Source organism: Ostrinia furnacalis, unplaced genomic scaffold (genome assembly GCF_004193835.3).
Source record: "Ostrinia furnacalis isolate ACB-3 unplaced genomic scaffold, ASM419383v2 OfSCF4484, whole genome shotgun sequence".
Classification (NCBI taxonomy): Eukaryota; Metazoa; Arthropoda; class Insecta; order Lepidoptera; family Crambidae; genus Ostrinia; species Ostrinia furnacalis.
In genome coordinates this window covers 44,543-64,479 of record NW_021134723.1, presented here as the reverse complement: position 1 = coordinate 64,479, position 19,937 = coordinate 44,543, and the positions used below count along the sequence as shown (strand labels likewise).

Genomic DNA, 19,937 nt, shown 5'->3' with positions numbered 1-19,937 from the left:
CCACCCTACTTTCCATATTGCCCGGTTGGTAGCGGCCTGCATCCAACGCCTTTCTGCTGCCTTTATGAGGTCGGCAATAGATCTTTTCAAGTTCATAAAATACATATTTTATGTAGTTTGAATTCATTTCATAAATGAAAGTCTGCTGAACGTAGACATAAGTTCTGTAGCAAAACTACGAAGCTCGTCGCACACTAGGATGACTCTTAGCGTCGTAGTACATTAGCTAACTTACTAAGGACGCCCGTAGAGGACACTTAGGCCTCAGCCTCGAGTTTAGCGGGCAGCGGGGCGGGAGCGGCGGCGGCGCGGGAGCGGCAGGATCTTATGCGTAAAATCAAATAGACCGGTTCTCGAAAACAGCGGCGCGGCAGCGGGGCGGGAGCGGGCAACGAGCGGGCAGCGGCGCTTGAGCGGCCAACGAGCGGGCAGCGCACTCCTTCTTTTGCCCACAATAATAATAAATTTGAATCGAAATAAAATTGTCGCCGTTGTTCAAACATTTCGTTTGCGAATAAAAACAAATATCTCGACAACACAACCCCGAACACAACACTTCGCCGCTAAAGCGCCGCGCGAGCTGCCCGCTTGTTTCGAGAACGGGTCTGCGTTGCCCGCCCCGCGCCCGCGCCGCCGCCGCTCCCGCCCCGCTGCCCGCTAAACTCGAGGCTGAGGCCTTAGGAATGCGTAGCACAAGACGGTTGTAGCACAAAGCGCCCGTAGTCAATCCCGTAGCGCTGCATGAAATTGTAGCACAAAAACTCGTAGTACACTAGTTGTGTTATTCGTAGCACACCATAAATCATGTTTCAGGGACGTAATAGTTTGCAAACTTTTTAACCAGACTTTTGTTATTTATTATTTTACAAATATTACATTACAACATTACAAGATTATTTCGATAAAGATTTTTTATGCATATTCAACTTACTATACTTACAAGTTTATAACTCTTTTATATGGATCATCATCATCATTTTTCAGTCAAAGGACGTCCACTGCTGAACATGGGCCTCCCCCAATGACTTCCACATCGCACGGTTGGTAGCGGCCTGCATCCAGCGCCTTCCTGCTACCCTTATCAGATCGTCGGTCCACCTAGTGGGTGTTTATATGGATGTTGACTTTAAATCGTACTTATTTGTTTTTCCAGGTGGGCGGAGCGCGGCGCGGGGTCGCGGGCCGGGCCCTCGCCGTTAAACTTCGTAACGTTAACGTAGAACATTTTGTTGGTACATGTACTAAGGCGAATGTTGTTTCTGTGACTTGACGTGACCGCAGCCGCGACCGCGCCCGCCGCCTTCCCCTCACGTCCACACCTCAGACATCCATCACTCGAGTACAAAATTGCCAAAAATATCATTCAAAGTTTATTATTTTCACACAGATTTGTATTTTTATTTCCCTACGCGAGCTAGGCTCGCCCAACGCTGCAATATCGATGTCTATTCCATGCTAACATCGAACGATTCCATTTTTTGTGTTTAAAACACCTTTTGTGTGCAGAAGTGTATAATGTATATTTTTCACTTTATAATTTTATTGATATTTTAACTTTACATCTGTAATATTTTACGCTCTTTGTACAGCTTCAGGGGGTCGAGTTTAATTATTAATATATTGTTTAGTTTCTGAACACCATGTACAAATGTGAAATAGACAGCCCCCCAAAGATTGACGTTATCTAATAACTTGTAAAGTGCTCATCTTATTTTTCTATTTATTATTAAATTTTGTATCGGATGTATTCGAATATAAATTATACGGTCTTTGGAAAAGCGTTTTGAAAAAACTCTCTAGGTACTTATTGTTATTGATTTCCACAAAAATACGCTAATTTAGCTAATGTTGTATAAATAAATATCAATTTTATATTTTGTATATAATTATTTTTCTTGTATAAATTAATCAAATAGAATTACTTAGATCTGTGAATGTTTTGCGGGATCACGCCGCTATAGGATTGGGTTCGTACACAAATAAAGGCCCACCAAAAAAAAACAATTTTAGTACCTACATTTTAACATTAATTTTCATTAAATCCAAGTAAGTACTAACTGTTTGATGGCTATGAGAACTCTACGAGATAGTCACATAGATTGTTTCATTTAATTGCATAACTACATTGTATATTTTGTTATAAAATATAGATTTTAGTCGATTTATTCTTATACCTAATAGCTAATATTGAAATCAGTTTGCTGGAGTTATAGACTTTTATACATGTGCCGTTAATCTTGAAATGATTTATACTTCTGTTAAACGCCGGAATCTAGTAGCAAATGAACTAAACAGATTGTATAAGTTAGTCAAATACTTCAGAAAATGTGTAGGTGTAAGAATGTCGACTACGAATGTTCTACATCACTACTAACATCGTATTGTTAAGTATTAATATTGAATAATAATGATCTCACTTCATCGTCACACGTCCATTCGAGTAATCTGTCATATACTTGTACAGTCAGCTGCAAAAATATGTGACTATCCACATTTATGACTTTCCTTTTCATATTAATCAAATAGTAACAGATTTTTCATCTGACTGTTAATAAAATTTGTGTAAAGAAATTATTTTCGTATAGAAACGTTATCAAATAATTTCTTTGTACATCGACAATATCACAAGACATTAATATGTACATGAAGCGATATTTTGAACTTTTTATTGTAAAATCACGTGTTAATTTGTATGTTAATTAGTCACTAGATCAGTGTTGGAAAAGTCTTAAATGTCGCATAATTAAATGTTGTATAATTTCTTGTATCAGAGCGAGACAATATTACTTTAATGGATATTAATTTATGTAAACATTCATGTACCAAAAAACATATTTATAACATGGAACGTAAAGCTGGACATCACTGTGTGGATTCGGATTTAGCAACGAACTGCTATGAAAGTACACATATATTTTTGTTATACTATTGTATCTTGTAATAAATTGTTAATTCATTTTGTGGATGAACACGACTGAATTTGATTGTCTTTGTTTCTGTTTCGCCCGACGGGCCGCGAGCCCGTGAGACCCCGCCCGTCGGCTGGTCTACTAATATTGTAAATTGTTTTAGGAATGGATGTAATGCTAAGGATAGTTGTAACGTATTATCATTTTGTAAGTATAATACATTTGTTTTAGAAATGACAGTCTGATCTCTTAAGGTAATGCGAGAAATCGGTATACGGCAGAGCCGTGAGCCCGTCGGCGGCCCTCGGCGCGTGCGTGGCACAACAGTGGCACAGACGTGGCACGGATGAGGCAAGAATTCGAACTTAAATAGTTCAACTTTTGCCACGTCTCCGTCATAATGAAGCCACGTTTTGAACTTGTAACGCGCCCTACACTCACCGCTCCCCGCCGCCACAAGACTAATCATTTGATTATTATCGTAAAAACGTCCACTTTTGTATTTGTTTATGATATTCAACCATTTTAGAAAATTCTAAAAAATGATTTTTGATTTATGATGTAGAATTTTAGAAAAGTACAAAAAAACAGTCATTATTCCTGGTTAAAATATTTGTCGTCAACTGACGCTTTAATTAAATTAGGTAAATTATAGTCCATAATTGGAATGACTGAATTAGGATTGGCGCTAAAAATAATGATACTCGAGGAAAATGTTGTTTTTGAAAATTGTTGTTGTGTGGACGCTAGGTGGCCGGCGGGGTCAGTGGCCGATGCTAAGTCAGCTGTTTGCATCGCTGGACCCAACCACGATAACAATGAACGCGGCTAAAAATGGAACTATCGAAACATACATAGTTTTTGGCAGATTTGTTTGTAAGTGGCGCCCTCGTTACTATCGTGATTGGATTACCAGCGCCTCTATCAGATCCTGCCTCAAAAACGTCATCAAAATTATTCAACTTTCGGTAAATTATTTATGTATCGCAAAATTTATTTATTTAGAACCGTGCTTGTCATTGTCCAACGTACCGGTGTTTTGCTTTGGTCAGTTTTAACGGCCAGTCCTCCGTTCGGAACCTTTATGGAATAGTATTATGCGCCAAATTAGAAATTACAGTCCAACCGAGATCTATATACCAACGTTATTGGGGAATTTAAATTAATGGCCAATAAAACTTAAATATTCAAAGTCAAGTTGGTCAGTCTATAAAAGCTGCTGATCATAAGATCTTGGTAGATCTGTATATCCTTGTAAGACTTTTTGCCAACCATTCCAACGGCATGAGCAACCATGTCGACTAAAGAAGATTGCTAACGTAAGTGTAGGTGGATAAATGATGGTAGAAGAATAATCTAAGTCAGGTGATGAAAAATTGTTCTTGTAAAAATTTTCAGTTTTAGAATATTGTTTTTGCAACTGACTGTACCAAATATCTATCGCTCAAGATATTTGATAAATGTCCACCAGTTTGAGGAAGACCGTTAAGTTGCCTTACAGTGTCATTGAATATGATTTGGCGTATAATACAGATAATAGTTTTTCGCTAATTCGTATATTTTGCAACCGAGTGTACTGGGTGCAAGCGGCGACGGGATGCTATGAGAGTACAAATTCTGTATAAGCCCCTACTTGAGTGTTAATTCTAAATGTTAATTTTTAAAACACGAAACAGGGAGAAGTTGTCGCGGTACGAAACTAGTGTAGCGCGGGCGAAGATAGTCGCTATGAATACAGAGGCCCTATTCCGTTAAATATTTTCGATATATCCGTCTTTCTCACTCAACTGAGGTGTGAGGGAGACGGATAGATATTTAGAATGCGTTTAACGGAATAGACCCGCAGTCATCTCTGCCTTCGGTGTTGTCTGTTTCTTATTAAATTGTCTCTATCCTATTGCTACAGTGAGTTTTGTTTGCATCTTTCAAAGTTTCAATCTTCATGTAGAACACTAAACGATAAGACAGGTATATCACTGTAACGATAGGGTATTGGGCAGGTGCGCCGCACTATAGCGCGCACCTAATTTTAGATAAGAAAAACTGATCCTGTTGCGCTTTTCCTAACTTTCACCTTTGTTTGACAGTTCAAGTGGTGTTGCCAGTTCCTACAGTGTTGCTACGCTTTTTTTGCGGGCGGTTTTTTGGAATTACGATGATCCTATTAGCTAAATTGGAATATTTAAAATAGACGTAGTTTCTAAAATAATCGCGTATTCGTAGCATCACTGTAACTCGATGTTACGGGCTCTGAGCTGTCAGAAGAAGTAAATTTAGAGAACGCGCGCCAAAATCAGCCCGTGTTATTAGAAAATGAAATTGCAATAAAATGTCCCTCAGCCGATCGTCGCAGCCCCAGCGTGAGATAACTTAGTCTCGTGTACATTGTTAGTCCGGCGTTGTAAAAAATTCAGCAAATGTAAATATTGGAGACAAAATTTTTATACAAATTATTTCGTAATATATTCTTGGACCAAGTTACGCGGGGGCTGCGACGGCGGTGCGGCCGCGGAGCCTAGAAGGCGCTCGAGTCGATATGATCATGCGCATAATAATAAAATATAGTCAAATGTCCCTTGCAATGTCTTATAATATGACCCGATACCAACACAGTTTCTTTACGTTGCTAAATAACTTAGAGATTGCCTGATGAAATTGAAATTGTGCTCGCTGTTTTTGTTATTCTTTCGTCTTTTACATATTACCTTGTCAACTATTCGAACATTTTTATAATTCTCACACTTTTTAAATTCAAATCCTATATCCGTGTAAATTTTTGTGCAAACGATCGTTTTCGAATCGAGCGCTCGACACCCATGTACAGTCAGTCGGGAAATTTCCTTCAACTTGTGTTCATTCGACGCCGAGGTAGTGGCGTTCCAAACAAATGTTAATAGTTACAATTTAGTAAAATAGCAACACAAGTCAACGCTTTACGAGTTTCTGCGGCTGACTGTACCCCAGGGTTGGCGACACGCAGTCGTTCTTCTGAACGTAGAGGCAAACATAGGTACTATTATGACTACTGCTAATGACTTGGCAGCATTATTCAATGTAATTGACGAATGTGGCACATATATGTAAAAAAAGTTATAGAATTAATTTAATAAAATTATAAATAAAATCTTTTTTGTCTTATTTCACTCCTTAAAGGCCCTGTTTCCACCAAAGCAAAGAGATGTGGAAATAACGAAACCTGATCGGTAATTCAAACACATCTCACTTTAGTGGAAATCGGGCCTAAAACCTGGGATACAAAGAAAAAAGTAGTTTCAAGGATCAAATATTTCTTTATTATAACTATACAGATATCTGGTATCGACCAGCGAATCACCAGAAAATTATCTAAATTTTTACAAAAGACTATACAAATGAATAATTATTGGCATACTCTTTGGTAGCACGAGGTAACAACGAACATCTAAGGGAACATCAAACAAATATATTCAAAATATCATTGTTCAATTTAACTACAATCAACATAAAAAATGGCACTAATAAGAAAAAACATTTATCCAATTTAACTATTGTTTAACATATTTTATAAATATTAATTATACACCCATTGAGTTTTGAAAACCAATAATATTTTGTCAGCATACGGCACCTAAGCTCGCTAGACTAAGGTCCGTCTAAAATAACTCAAAACTCCATTCGATCTTAATAGTAATATAGTCTGGTCTGCAAGCACGTAGAATTTTGTCCAATGACCCCAAGCTACCCATTCGAACGCGCGTAATTATATTGCTGTCGCGCTCGCACACTCACTGCGGGCGCCCGTCGCACAGTCGGGTGGGATAAGGATGGGTAGCTTGGGGTCATTGGACCAAATTCTACGTGCTCACAGACCGGGCTTTAGTAGTACAGTCAGCATCAAATAGTTCGTGGCACAAAGTAGCCAAAAAGTTGACAACACACCATTATTCCAATTGTAACAAAGAAGTGCTTTTTGGCTACTTTATTTGTCACGAACTATTTGAAGGTGACCTTCTGTGGTTTTATTTATTTGTGACTAGCTGACCCGGCGAACTTTGTTCCGCCTTAATGGCAATAAATAAGCAGACTTTTTTTTTAATTTCGAACGGGATAAAAAGTATCCTATGTCCTTCTCCTGGCTCTAAACTACCTCCCTGACAATTTTCAGCTAAATCGGTTCAGCCGTTCTTGAGTTATAAGTGGTGTAACTAACACGACTTTCTTTTATATATATAGATAGGTATACAAACAGTTTACAGTCTGGGCTTCATCGTAAAGAAAAAGTGTTAATTACATACTGGACCGTAAGCCAAAATTAGTTGGTCAAATACTGAAATTTAATCAATCAAAAGCCACAATTATGCTTTAAATTGAATGGAGATTTGAGCTTTTAATACGCACCTTAAACCTCCGTATTCTGGTCTGGCTCACAAACTTGAATAAATCGCAACAAGCAAATATGAATTAAACATTTGTAAACCAACCAATCATAGTTAAGACAATTCTACTAGTAATTTGATAAAATCATTGAGCTGCGGAAGAAAACTTAAGTCTTTGTATTCTTCAACAAAATACCTTATCATCTTTTTCAAAAAAACTGGAAGCTTTAATATTTTTACTACATTTTATATAGCACATCTAAAAATGGCAAAATATCAATAAATTCAAGAAAATTCGAAGACACTTCAATGAGGTTACGCCAAAATTTAATTTTAGCAAATCAATTAGCTAAATAGAAATATTACAATCAAATCTAAACATTAAGTGCAATCGGATTACAGGTTTTAAACAATAAAGATATCTACCTTTTTTACAATACATAATACTAAGTGGCCAGAAGATATTAGACAGCGACAAATAGTTCGTGAGTCATGACACACAAAGTTGCCAAAAATTTCGCAACACGTATTTGTTACTACTATCCGTTCGCTTTAAGTTTGCCGCTGGCGATATGACGTCACTCGAAGGGAAGCGTCTATAACTTTAATAAACTATATTTAAAATATTTTTAATTTATTATTATTGATAAAAATTGTGTGTTTGCGTAAAATAAGACACATTAATTGCGTTTAATCACCAACTAATTGCGTTTAATCGCGGTTGGGGGAGGGGACGCGCATTCCACGGACCGGCAAACATAGCGCGACTTTTTCGCCACTTTGGGTGTCACAAACTATTTGACGCTCACTGTACCAAATTCTAGGATACCAAATCATTTAATTAATTAATGGAAAGATAAATTGAGCCAGAAAGTATTACATCTTGGGGTTTATATTTTGCCACTTTAATAATAAACATTTTAAATTCAAACACATCATTTTGCAGATTACACTGTTGCCGTAATAATAAAAATTCAATTTAGACAATACTTTGATGTTTTTTTTTTCAATAAAATATAATTCTACCTCAAACATTTATTTTTTTTAGGATTGAGCCAAGGAGTATTTAAATATAGGGCAAAAAAATATTTCATAGCGAATTTTCACACTGAATGTACACGTGTACATACATCCACTACTTAATTCAGGTGCTTAAATCGGAACTGATAGTATAAAAAACTATTTCAAAATGTGTAACTAGGTAGTAGGTGTCAAATACTTTTCATTATAGTCTATCCAATATAGCTTGATTAGAATGACAGCTGCCATCAAAAGTAACGACATAACTTTGTAGTAGCGATCAATGAGAGCTAAATATTGGCGGACAAGAAATAATTCACGTCTGACCTTCAAACAATATTTTCGACGACAGTGCTTCCAATAAAAATGTTAATTTCGTGTAAATGCAGCGTTAAATTACTCCAATAGTAAAAGTAGTAATTCGAAATTATAAAAATCAAGGTAGAGTATTAACGACGTCTCTACAAGGTTATCTCGAGTTACAAAAATGTTAGTGATGGGACATATCGACAAATGTCATATTAAATTAAAACTAATTTTTTAACATATTTAACTAATTTTTTTCTAACTATTTATTTAACATATTGTCAAGTTATACGTTTTTCTAAATGTTCACTATTAAAAACCAAAAAAACATTTCATTCTTAAATAATCAGTAACGCGTCCTCTCACAGCGCCATGCATAGAATCTGCCGAGACTTTAACAAGCTCACACCCGATATAGAGGAGGTGCCTGACATCTACAGCCTTACCCTAAACAAATTCAAAAAAGCTGTTAATGAATTGTTACTTAAATAATTCCTCTCTCATCTTTATTTCTTAGAGAATTATTGATTTAAATTTCATTATATTTATTAATAACTTGTTTCCATTATTAATTAACATTAAATAATTATTTTTATAATTTATGTATTATGTATAATTATTGTTAACTCGAATAGCATTGTATGTTGTGTGCACTTTTTATTGGAGCTGCAACAAGTTTTACTGTATAGCCTGCTTTAAAAGCTTTGTATGTTATGGTTGTATCCCTGTTTTGTGCACCAAATAAAATAAATAAATAAATAAATCAAACATCGGAAATTAATCACCGGTTATTTTTTGGGTATTCATAGCACCGTTGCTCTAGAAGAGATGCCCACCGCCCTCTAGCGAGAGGAAAAAACCACTGAAGAACACTGATGATATTTTTTTAATTTAATTTATTATATAAATAAATAAATAAATCTTTGGACAATTTCACACAGCGCCAGCTAGCCCCAAAGTAAGCAACTTTAATGCTTGTGTTATGGGTGCTAGCTTAACGGATATACTACTTATATACTTTTTTTTAAATACATAAATATTATACATAGTCACACCCAGACCCGTCACAGAAATTAAAATTCATCATTTCAATTTCTGCCCGGCCGGGAATCGAACCCGGGAATCGAACCCGGGACCTCTCGGCATAGTAGTCCGTTCTGAACCACTACACCAAACGGCCGACAAATACTACCGATAATGACTACGACTTAGGTTGTACACCCTTGACATGAATTTTAAATTATACTGTCTTTAAATTTAAATTATAATTGTCATTTTTATGACTAAAGATATGAAGAAAAATTGGGTGCATTTTTTATATATTTTTTCGAAAACTTATCGATACATCTATGTGAACCGGACGAAACATACACAGTCACATTCGTTTGACAGCTGTCATTCTAATCAAGCTATTTTGGATAGACTATAGTAATTCATTCATGACAAAAATATGTCTGAAAGACACTTCTATGGTGCTTGCACTACCAAGAAGTTCATACTAGATTCAAACTGGTGTTTTAATTTTAATATTTGGACCAACCACTCTATTATCAAATCATGTAAATACATATTTGAGTGTAGTTTCATAATATGGACCTAAGACTTGTTATGTAACATTGACTTGTAACATGTCCAGTTCAGTGTGAAATTAACACCCAGCTTTTCAGTCGAACAATAAAAAACAGCTCACAACTGACAGAATTGACAGATGTCAAGTAGCCATTTTTTATCTGCCAGCTCAGAAACCGGGGGTAGTTGCATAACCTTGGCAGCATTTAACGACTAACAAAACATTATAGCCTATTTCAGCTCTGGTAACACTAAACATGATGCTCTAATAAAGCTTATCCAATCATAACAATATATCTAGTCTAAAAACTACTATCTGTGGTACTAATTATCCTAAACTGTTTTTTTTAATTGCAATAATTATACTACTGTGAGCATTCGTAGGAGTTTATATGGTGTTATAACCGTGATTTTGACGGGTAGTTGGACAATTTGCCACAAGGAAGCGACTAATTAGGTAATTATTCACAAAACTCTATCTACCTTTAGAAAGAGACAGACGGCCGCTCCATTCTAAACGTAAATATCTAAGTATAACTTTTTATAAACATCATAACTGCTTTATCTATTCACTACTCAAGCTATAATAATATGTATAATGTTCACTAACTAAATGACGGTATAGAAATGGCAATTTTATTGAAGAATATCAATAATAACATGTCAAAAATAGTGTGAGTACTGACGGCAGCACATCATGTTAAACAATTTTATTTATTTGTAAAATGTGCCATATTGCACCAAAATTGCAGTCCGATGCGCTGTTAACTGTACATTATTTATGGTAGGATATGATTTAGGAACTTCATAGAATAGGGGAATGGACAGGTTTTTATATTACAGACTATACCCGCGTGTAGGTAACATTTTCAGAATAGGGCGTCTATATTCATGACTCCAATCAACCAATACCTCACAATAATACGCGACTGCATCCAGAAGACGGGCAAGCTATTTTAGTTCTTAATATTAGATCAATTGAAATAATATGCACCTGAGAGATATTGAAGATAGTAAGCTATTAAATAGTGTACACAGAATAATAATCCGCTCAGCAGTTATCAGAATACATTGGCTACAAACATACATTACACGTTTTTGGACTTTATACTTATTATTTATGTATAGACTTTCCAGTCGCATCATTGTGGCAAACAGTCCATATTCCGACACGAATCGATACCGAGAATACACACTTATTCTTATCTTATATTTCAGAGTGCGAAAATATTATTCTTTTCATCTAAGACTTGTTCCATGTTCAATATTGAACTACACACTTTTACACAAAATCCATTTAAAACATTTTCTTATACATGAGCTAAACATAAAGCCGGTTCTCCAGCGCATGTTTTGCCCTAAACAATCAACAAAAACATGTCAACATTCAACAAAATTGCCTACAAAAATGTTGAATGTTGAGATGCTTTTGTTGATTGTGTAGAGTAAAACACGCTCTGGAGACCTGGCTTAAAACAAAAAGTGTGTAGTCCATTTAAAGTTTTACCGTGTTCTGCAAACACCAACCACCAAATATCCTAGACTAGTAATACCATAACACCATGTACATACATTCACATTCTACATCCAACAATAAATCCATGACACCCATACACCTAACGAACACCATACGAATCCAAACATTTGGCATTTCGTCTCAAAATGGCCGACTTTCCTAAACTTCCTTAGTGATTATTCTGTACCAGTCTCTACACATCCCCTGTCAGATCCAACCCCGCGTATATTTATGGATTTTTAACACGTTCAAAGACAGCGTGGCAGTAGACAAGTTAATAAGATGTTGTATTTATACGACTGTCTACTCAAATGACACAAGAAAGTCAACGAACGTGTTAATATTGAAGGACTCCCAGTCAAATCTCCATTTTCAAGAACACTCCAAATGGGAGTTGAAAAAATTGCACTTCGATCAATATCTTATTTTAAGGTGGAAATGGGCAAAACCAGTCTCCGAATCACAATTTTATCTTACAGAAAAACTTCAGCCTTTCTGGGTTCCGAAATTATGACTTTTATAATTTTTTAAGTACTTTTTTCCAATTCTAAACCTTTAGGAATCACTGACCCTGACTTCTAGTTTTTACTGGTGCATTTTGCTTAGTAATTTACGGCAGATACTGCAGTTTTTGTGGGAACATAAAGTAGTATTTTGGTTAGCATTTTTGTATCTACAGATGGCGCATGATTTGACCACGTGACTTAACGTCAATCCCATACTGAGCATATTGGACTTACCCAACTGGTATAGATACAGATATTTTCCATTGGTTTTGAACCTTGTTGTTGCCTCAATAAACTTCAAAATTTGGTGGCAACAAACCAGGTTTATGATCAAACGTCACGAGGATGTGTTCCCCAGGATATCCAGCAGGATATAAAACAAGTCCTTACTTGTTCGTCCTGTTCCTACTTGTCGCAGTCCGGGACAAGTTGCACGCTGTCCTCGTCTCTCCGGTTGGAGTGAGGCCTCCGTAGCGGGCGCGGGTGTTGGAGAAGCGAGAAGGTCTGCTGACCGCTTTGCTTTTTGCTGCTTAATGCGTTTCGGAGGTGGCTCTCACCTGGAATTGTGGAATAGTGAGATGAGTTTGATGTTGAAATTAATTCTGAAGTAATTTAGCCCATTTAGCCCACGACCATAACGTGGTCATGGATTATAAAAATCTTGAAAATATTGTCACTAAAACTTGAATGCATAAAAAGACATTTTCTTAATGTGAAACGGCTATATTTGCATCTTTCATACCAGTGCTCTCAGTCAATAGGAAGCAGACATTGGGGTGAGGATTATTCATTGGATTTCTTCGATTCTTTAATTGCTATTCTTCTTCGGAATACGCGTGTTGTTGTGGCGCGTCTTTTTGTGAGCTGTAGTGTGCTCGGATACCAGTTAATTTATCAAATCGTTATAGCCCTAACCTCATAGCTCAGCTCATGGCCTCAAAGGTGACAGGAAGGCGCTGGATGCAGGCCGCTACCAACCGGGCGACCCTTCACCGTTCGGCTATTATGGCTATGAATCATTGGTATTGGTAGACGCCTATGTTCAGCAGTGGACACCTTGTGGCTGCAACGATGATGATGAACCTTAAATCTCTCTCTCTCTCTCGCTCACTCACCGGGCAACGACAGCGGGCGCGTACACAGCGACAACTCGTGCGAGCGGGGTAGGGTTGCCAGATGGCCGGGAAATACGGGATTGTCCCGAAATTTTGCATCTTGTCCAGTCATCATCATCATCATTTCAGCCACAGGACGTCCACTGCTGAACATAGGCCTCCCCCAATTACTTCCACATCGCACGGTTGGTAGCGGCCTGCATCCAGCGCCTTCCTGCTACCTTTATCAGGTCGTCGGTCCACCTTGTGGGTGGATGTCCCACGCTGCGTTTTCCGGTACGCGGCCTCCATTCCAGAACCTTGCTGCCCCATCGGCCGTCAGTTCTGCGTACTATGTGACCTGCCCACTGCCACTTCAGCTTGCTATTCCGTCGGGCTATGTCAGCGAGTTTAGTTCGTTTACGGATCTCCTCGAACGTGAAGTACATCACTTCATACGTGTCCAGTAATTAGACCATATTGTCCCGGATTTCCGAAAACCTATTAGTTTTGTGACAAAACTAACTAACAACGCGTATAGTCCGGTCGCCGGGCACGTAGAATTTCGTTCATTTCATTATGTTGCTGTCGCGCTCGCACACTCACTGCGGGCGCCCGTCGCACATTCGCGACAGCAGTATAATTACGCGCGAGCGATAAGGATGGGTAGCTTGGGGTCATTGGAACGAAATTCTACGTGCTCACAGACCGGGCTTTATAGTGTGTCGTGCTCACTCACCGGGCAGCGACAGCGGGCGCGCACACAGCGACAGCTCGTGTGAGCGGGGAGTAGAGTTTGTCTTTGGATTGTCTCGGAATTTTGCGTCTTGACCCGTGTCCAGTAATTAGACCATATTGTCCCGGATTTCCGAAAACCTATTACTTTTGTGACAAAACTAACTAACAACGCGTAGTGTGTATAGTCTGGTCTGTGAGCACGTAGAATTTTGTCTAATGACCCCAAGCTACCCCTTATCGCTCGCGCGTAATTATGTTGCTGTCGCGCTCGCACACTCACTGCGGGCGCCCGTCGCACAGTCGCGACAGCAATATAATTACGCGCGAGCGATAAGGATGGGTAGCTTGGGGTCAATGGGTAGCTTCGGGTCAATGGACGAAATTCTGCGTACTCGGCGACCGGGCTTTAGTGTGTAGTGTGTAAAATGTAGTGTGTAGTGTGTATTATGTAGTGTGTAGTGTGTAGTGTGTAGTGTGTAGTATGTAGTGTGTAGTGTGTCGTGTGTCGTGTGTAGTGTGTAGTGTGTAGTATGTAGTGTGTCGTACTCACTCACCGGGCAGCGACAGCGGGCGCGTGCACAGCGACAGCTCGTGCGAGCAGAGAGTAAAGTTTGTCTTTGGATTATCTCGGAATTTTGCGTCTTGACCCGTGTCCAGTAATTAGACCATATTGTCCCGGATTTCCGAAAACCTATTAGTTTTGTGACAACAACGCATAGTGAGTTAAGGATTTTAATGAAAGTCCTTTTACATATAAGGATTAGTATAATCTTCTTAATAGGTTGAAGGTTTTACATTGTAAAAAGAGCAAAAGTGGAAAGTGTGAGCTACGCGCTCGAGTGTTGGTTTGAAGATGGCCGGCGACGCGCTAGTGCCGTCCTGCACTTCCCGTTTGGAGGCATTAGTGATAGTGATGCGCGTACGTCCGGCGAGGGGTGAAAACAGTAGAATGCGCCATTCGCGAACATAGTGTGTCGTGCTCACTCACCGGGCAGCGACAGCGGGCGCGCGCACAGCGACAGCTCGTGTGAGCGGGGGGAGGCGGAGCGCGAGGAGCGCGGGCGGGGCGCCGTGTTGTTGTTGCTCAGTTGTATGACAAAACTAACTAACAACGCGTATAGTCCGTTCGCCGGGCACGTAGAATTTTGTCCAATGACCCTAAGCTACCCATCCTTATCGCTCGCGCGTAATTATATTGCTGTCGCGATTGTGCGACGGGCGGCCGCAGTGAGTGTGCGAGCGCGACAGCAACAAATGAGGGCTATCGTTTTAGCGCTCACCAGTTAGCGCCACTGTAGAGTAAGGTCCTGTCACTTGCTAGTAGCGAAGACAGTGGCGCCAACTTGTGAGCGCTAAAGTGGTAGGAGGACTATCGCATTTGCGCTCATCAAGATGGCGCCACTGTAGAGTAAGGTCCTGTCAATCGCCAGGGGTGCCAACTGTTAAGTATAAAAACGATAGCCCTCATTACGTGCGAGCGATAAGGACCGGGCTTTAGTGTGTAGTGTGTCGTACTCACTCACCGGGCAGCGACAGCGGGCGCGCGCACAGCGACAGCTCGTGCGAGCGGGGGGAGGCGGAGCGCGAGGAGCGCGGGCGGGACGGCGTGTTGTTGTTGCGCGCGCCGGGGTGAACGACCTCCGATCACGTAAATATGTTGCTGTCGCGCTCGCACACTCACTGCGGGCGCCCGTCGCACAGTCGCGACAGCAGTATAATTACGCGCGAGCGATAAGGATGGGTAGCTTGGGGTCATTGGACGAAATTCTGCGTGCTCACAGACCGGGCTTTATAGTGTGTCGTGCTCACTCACCGGGCAGCGACAGAGGGTGCGTACTCTTTTCTTGCCAAAATAAATTTTTTTTTTCTTCATCTCTTTCTATCTTCTTTCTTTCTTTCTCACTCACCGGGCAGCGACAGCGGGCGCGTGCACAGCGACAGCTCGTGCGAGCGGGGGGAGGCGGAGCGCGAGGAGCGCGGGCGGGACGGCGTGTTGTTGTTGCGCGACTCGTCGGCGCGCGCGCCGCGACGGGGTGAACGACCTCCGAGCAACTCCTGGAGTTGATTTTGAATCCAGTTAAGAATGGATTGGATCATCCAGGTGATCAAAGTGGACTCCAAGCGATTGGTGATAACTTTTATCGACGTCAAAATGTATGGGGAAAATCGATAAAATTGCGTGATAACCGCTTATCGCGGCGCGCATCTTAGGCCTACTGGAGTCCACTTTGATCACCCGAGTGATCAAATCCAAGTGATCAAAGTGGAATATAACTTTAGAATTCCCCAAATCTTTTTTTAAATGTGCACTTGCTAACAATGACACTATTCTTGTAGACTTCCAGAGATCTTAAGACCAGCAGACCTTAACCAGTGTAGACGCCTTCAAATTAGGGACGCCACAGTAGCGCCACTGCAGCGCTTCCTCACATCCCTAATTTGAAGGCGCCCTATCTCTGACATCAAAATAATTATGTCTCCCTCGTCTCGTTAAAATTGCAAAATGTATCTTTTACCAAATACCAAAAATATTATTATGCACTTGTATTCTTACTTATCGAATTATAACATGTATAGATGTGCCTGTCAGAATAATACAAAGCTAACTACAACCAGCAAAACGATAAAATCATAACAAACAGTTTATTTGCGAAGTCATATTTCAGAACCTTTAACTAAATAAACTTAAATTATTTACAAAAGAAGAAATTCAATAAAACTAAGTGCAATGGTGCAATTAAAATTGTAGTAATTAAAATGCTTGGATACATATTGCAGATTTTGTTTAAAGGCTGCTTATCAACCCGGTAAAGGATTATCAACTCGAGGCAGTCAGTATTCTTTGTATAAAACTCCATACTGCAATGCACTTATCCGCGCCGTATCGTAAACACCTCGCCTCTCGGTTGACAGAGCGCGATAGGCGATGACAGCTCGCGAAAGGCGATACGGTGTTGATCCCTTTCCGAGTTGATAAGTCTATTATGACCTTAGAGCGGTTTCACATTTAGGCGACTTTAGCAGTGCGACTAACGCGCGACAGACGCGCTACCGATAATTTCATACTATGTGACAGCGGATGCATGCCTTCACATTATAAAAACGCCGCTGTCGCGCTTCTCACGCCCTAATGTGAAACCTTAGGCTGGCAATACACGGACCGCTTGAAGCAGTCGACAGCTTCAAGCTGCGACTGCACAGTGAACTGCAGAGTTCTATGGACGCACATACACGAACCGCTCGAGCAGTTGCAACTGATTCGGGCGGTCGACAGCACGGTGAATTTTCATCGTGCGGTCAAGCAGTCGCCAGCCATACACTGACTGCTCGAGCTGTCGACAGCTCTCGCGCAGTTACCTCCGCCCACTTTCTTCATTCCACGGCGCGCGCTTGTGATTTATTGAGCAGTTAATACCAACTGCTCGAGCAGTTATCACTGGCAACTTCAAGCTGTTGACTCTTGACTGCAAGAGAGAGCGGTCCGTGTATTTTGAACACTGCATTAATTTTACATTCTGCAATACGTACACAAGCTTCAACAACCAAAGCTAACGAGTGTAGCAAGCGATAACAGTGTAACAAAAACACATAGGACAGCACATAAATATGTCGGAATGTTAGTAACCTTCTCCTGAGAATTGACTGAGTAAGCGCTATACGACACGGGGCTGTCGGCTCCGAAGTCAAAGGCACTGGACGCCCGGTACGACATCGTGTCTGCGATGCAAGTGGGAAAAACGGTTAGTACGCTGAATGTTAGGCTAGGTTTGAGGCAATTTTTAAAAGAAAACCTATGTGAATAAGAAATATACTACATTGGTTTCTTAGCTACTGTACATTTCGTGACCATATCACGATTTTCAGGGGTCTTTTGCGTGGCTAATGAACTATAGAAAAGAAAATTAAATTACTTATCAAGAAAACAGTTGTAATTGGATTGGTCAGTGCAGTTAATGCAGTTATAGCTAAGAGACTGGAGTGGTAATAGTCTTCATCAATCAAGAATATCTTTTTCTTGAGACAAGTTGTGCCTTATGCAATTTTAGATAAGGTGGAAATCTTTATCCATATTAATTACTGAAATTAAGTAAATCCAAAACAATTTTAACTCGCAGTTTAAGGGTCAAAGTAGCATATCAAAAAAACGATTAAAGATAAGGCAATTTATGTTATCAGTCAGAACCATTACTGTGCCACTGATATGAAGTAATCAGACACTGACCTCTTTAATTTTATGACCCCAGATCTTAGGTGAGCTTATTTGCATAAGATATTTCCAAATTTAAGTAGAAACTATTCTATTACATAATAAAATTCTATAAATGTTAGGGGGATTTTATTTACAGACAGCAGTATATCAAACCATACACTGTGACATCTTTATGGAGTTGTAATAAATGCTATTATGCAACAAATTACCACATAAAGGTCATTAACTGATGTGCTGTTGACTGCACTGAGTTAATTTTGAAAAGTTAGCACAGTAGAAAATGTAGTACAATATAAAGAAAAAAAGTTAAATATAAAAAACTGTACCGTGTGGCCAACAGCTGATCGGTGGTGGGGACCGGATCATATGTTCGTGAACCTCTTTTAGAGTCAACGGATCATCTTCTACAAAATCTAATGCTGTACTTCCAAATTCCTGCAATGTTTGTACAAATATTTGAATGTTTTTTAAGGATTGTGTAATAAGGGTATTTTAGATAAGTCTTAAAACTAAGTAAGGAGGTAATATTCTCACCTGTGACATCAATATGGTATCGTCAGACTCACAATCATTTGCATGGCTTTCAATCAAACTTTCTCGACTTGCCATTACTTGCTGAAAGAAGTAGGAAAATCATAAGCAGTGTTATAAAGAGTTTAAGTTATTTGCTTAGTTTAGTAACATTTTTGAATAAATAAACACATTAGGTGATATTAAATTGGTAGCTGGCAATGGGTATTAGTTCCAGTTAGAACCAGTTGCATTGTAATAAACTGGTCAAGTGTCTCATAAAAAACAGCACCAGTCTGTAATTATCATAAGAATTGCTTTCGTTTCTGGCGTGGTTTATGTTGCTGCCTCGAATGCCTCACCGCATAATCACTGCGCACTTACGTAAGTATGAAAACTATAGCAAAATCCCACCTGCAAGTAAGGATTGTCCTGCCGCGACAACCTTAGGGCTTCCATGTCCTGAGCGATGTTCCTCGTCCTTCCAGGAGTTAGCAGAACCGCCGCCGAACCCCCCATTGGCGGAGACAAAACTGAAACCGATCAAAACATCTCAAACATCCGTCAGATCGCACGTCAATATTTACCACAAAATACCAACAAAAAACCAATACAAACCAGACAACGAATCGTTGCTCCCTTCCATTTTCACGCTCAACTACTTTGTCCTTTAACGAACACACTTGTTAACTAGAAAACTCCATGAAAAACGCTTTTCCAAAACGTGAATAATTGAAAGGATAAACACTCCCGCAAACTTGACGCACGGCATATAAATTTTAAAACAGACAACAATGTAAAACTTTAGCACAGACCCTCCTGTTTTTTTAAGTAAGTTTAATGCTATTACGCACTATTTCTACATTTTTCTTTTAGTTTTGTACAAGAAAGGGATTTACGAGAAATACACGAACAACTGCTGATAACGATTGACAACTTGACAGCTGGTTACGTTCAGAAACAAACCAACTACCCTACCACTTGATTCGATTTATCGTTCAGAAATAATTTCATTAATTTCTAAATACAGGGTGATTGATTAATTACCTACCTAACGAACAATACTAAGACTTGATGATTCAGTACAGCAAATAAATGTTTTAATACTGGCTCTCATTAAATTATGTGCTTACGAATACTGGATTACTACTCAGACCGAACTACTCGCAAGCGAACACAATGAATAAATGGACCAATATGAAAC

General features: G+C 39.4%; 1 protein-coding gene across 1 annotated transcript; it reads right to left on the bottom strand.

Annotated features, from left to right (window-relative positions):
* Positions 1-11,595: 11,595 nt before the first annotated feature.
* LOC114359569 (uncharacterized) lies at positions 11,596-19,690 on the bottom strand. Its single transcript, XM_028314008.1, has 7 exons — positions 19,352-19,690; positions 19,148-19,266; positions 18,758-18,838; positions 18,550-18,658; positions 17,639-17,730; positions 15,921-16,068; positions 11,596-12,738 (listed from the first exon to the last, which is right to left on the bottom strand). The coding sequence occupies exons 1-7, from the start codon at positions 19,377-19,379 to the stop codon at positions 12,587-12,589; spliced, it is 729 nt and encodes a 242-aa protein (XP_028169809.1). The 5' UTR covers positions 19,380-19,690; the 3' UTR covers positions 11,596-12,586.
* Positions 19,691-19,937: the final 247 nt, after the last annotated feature.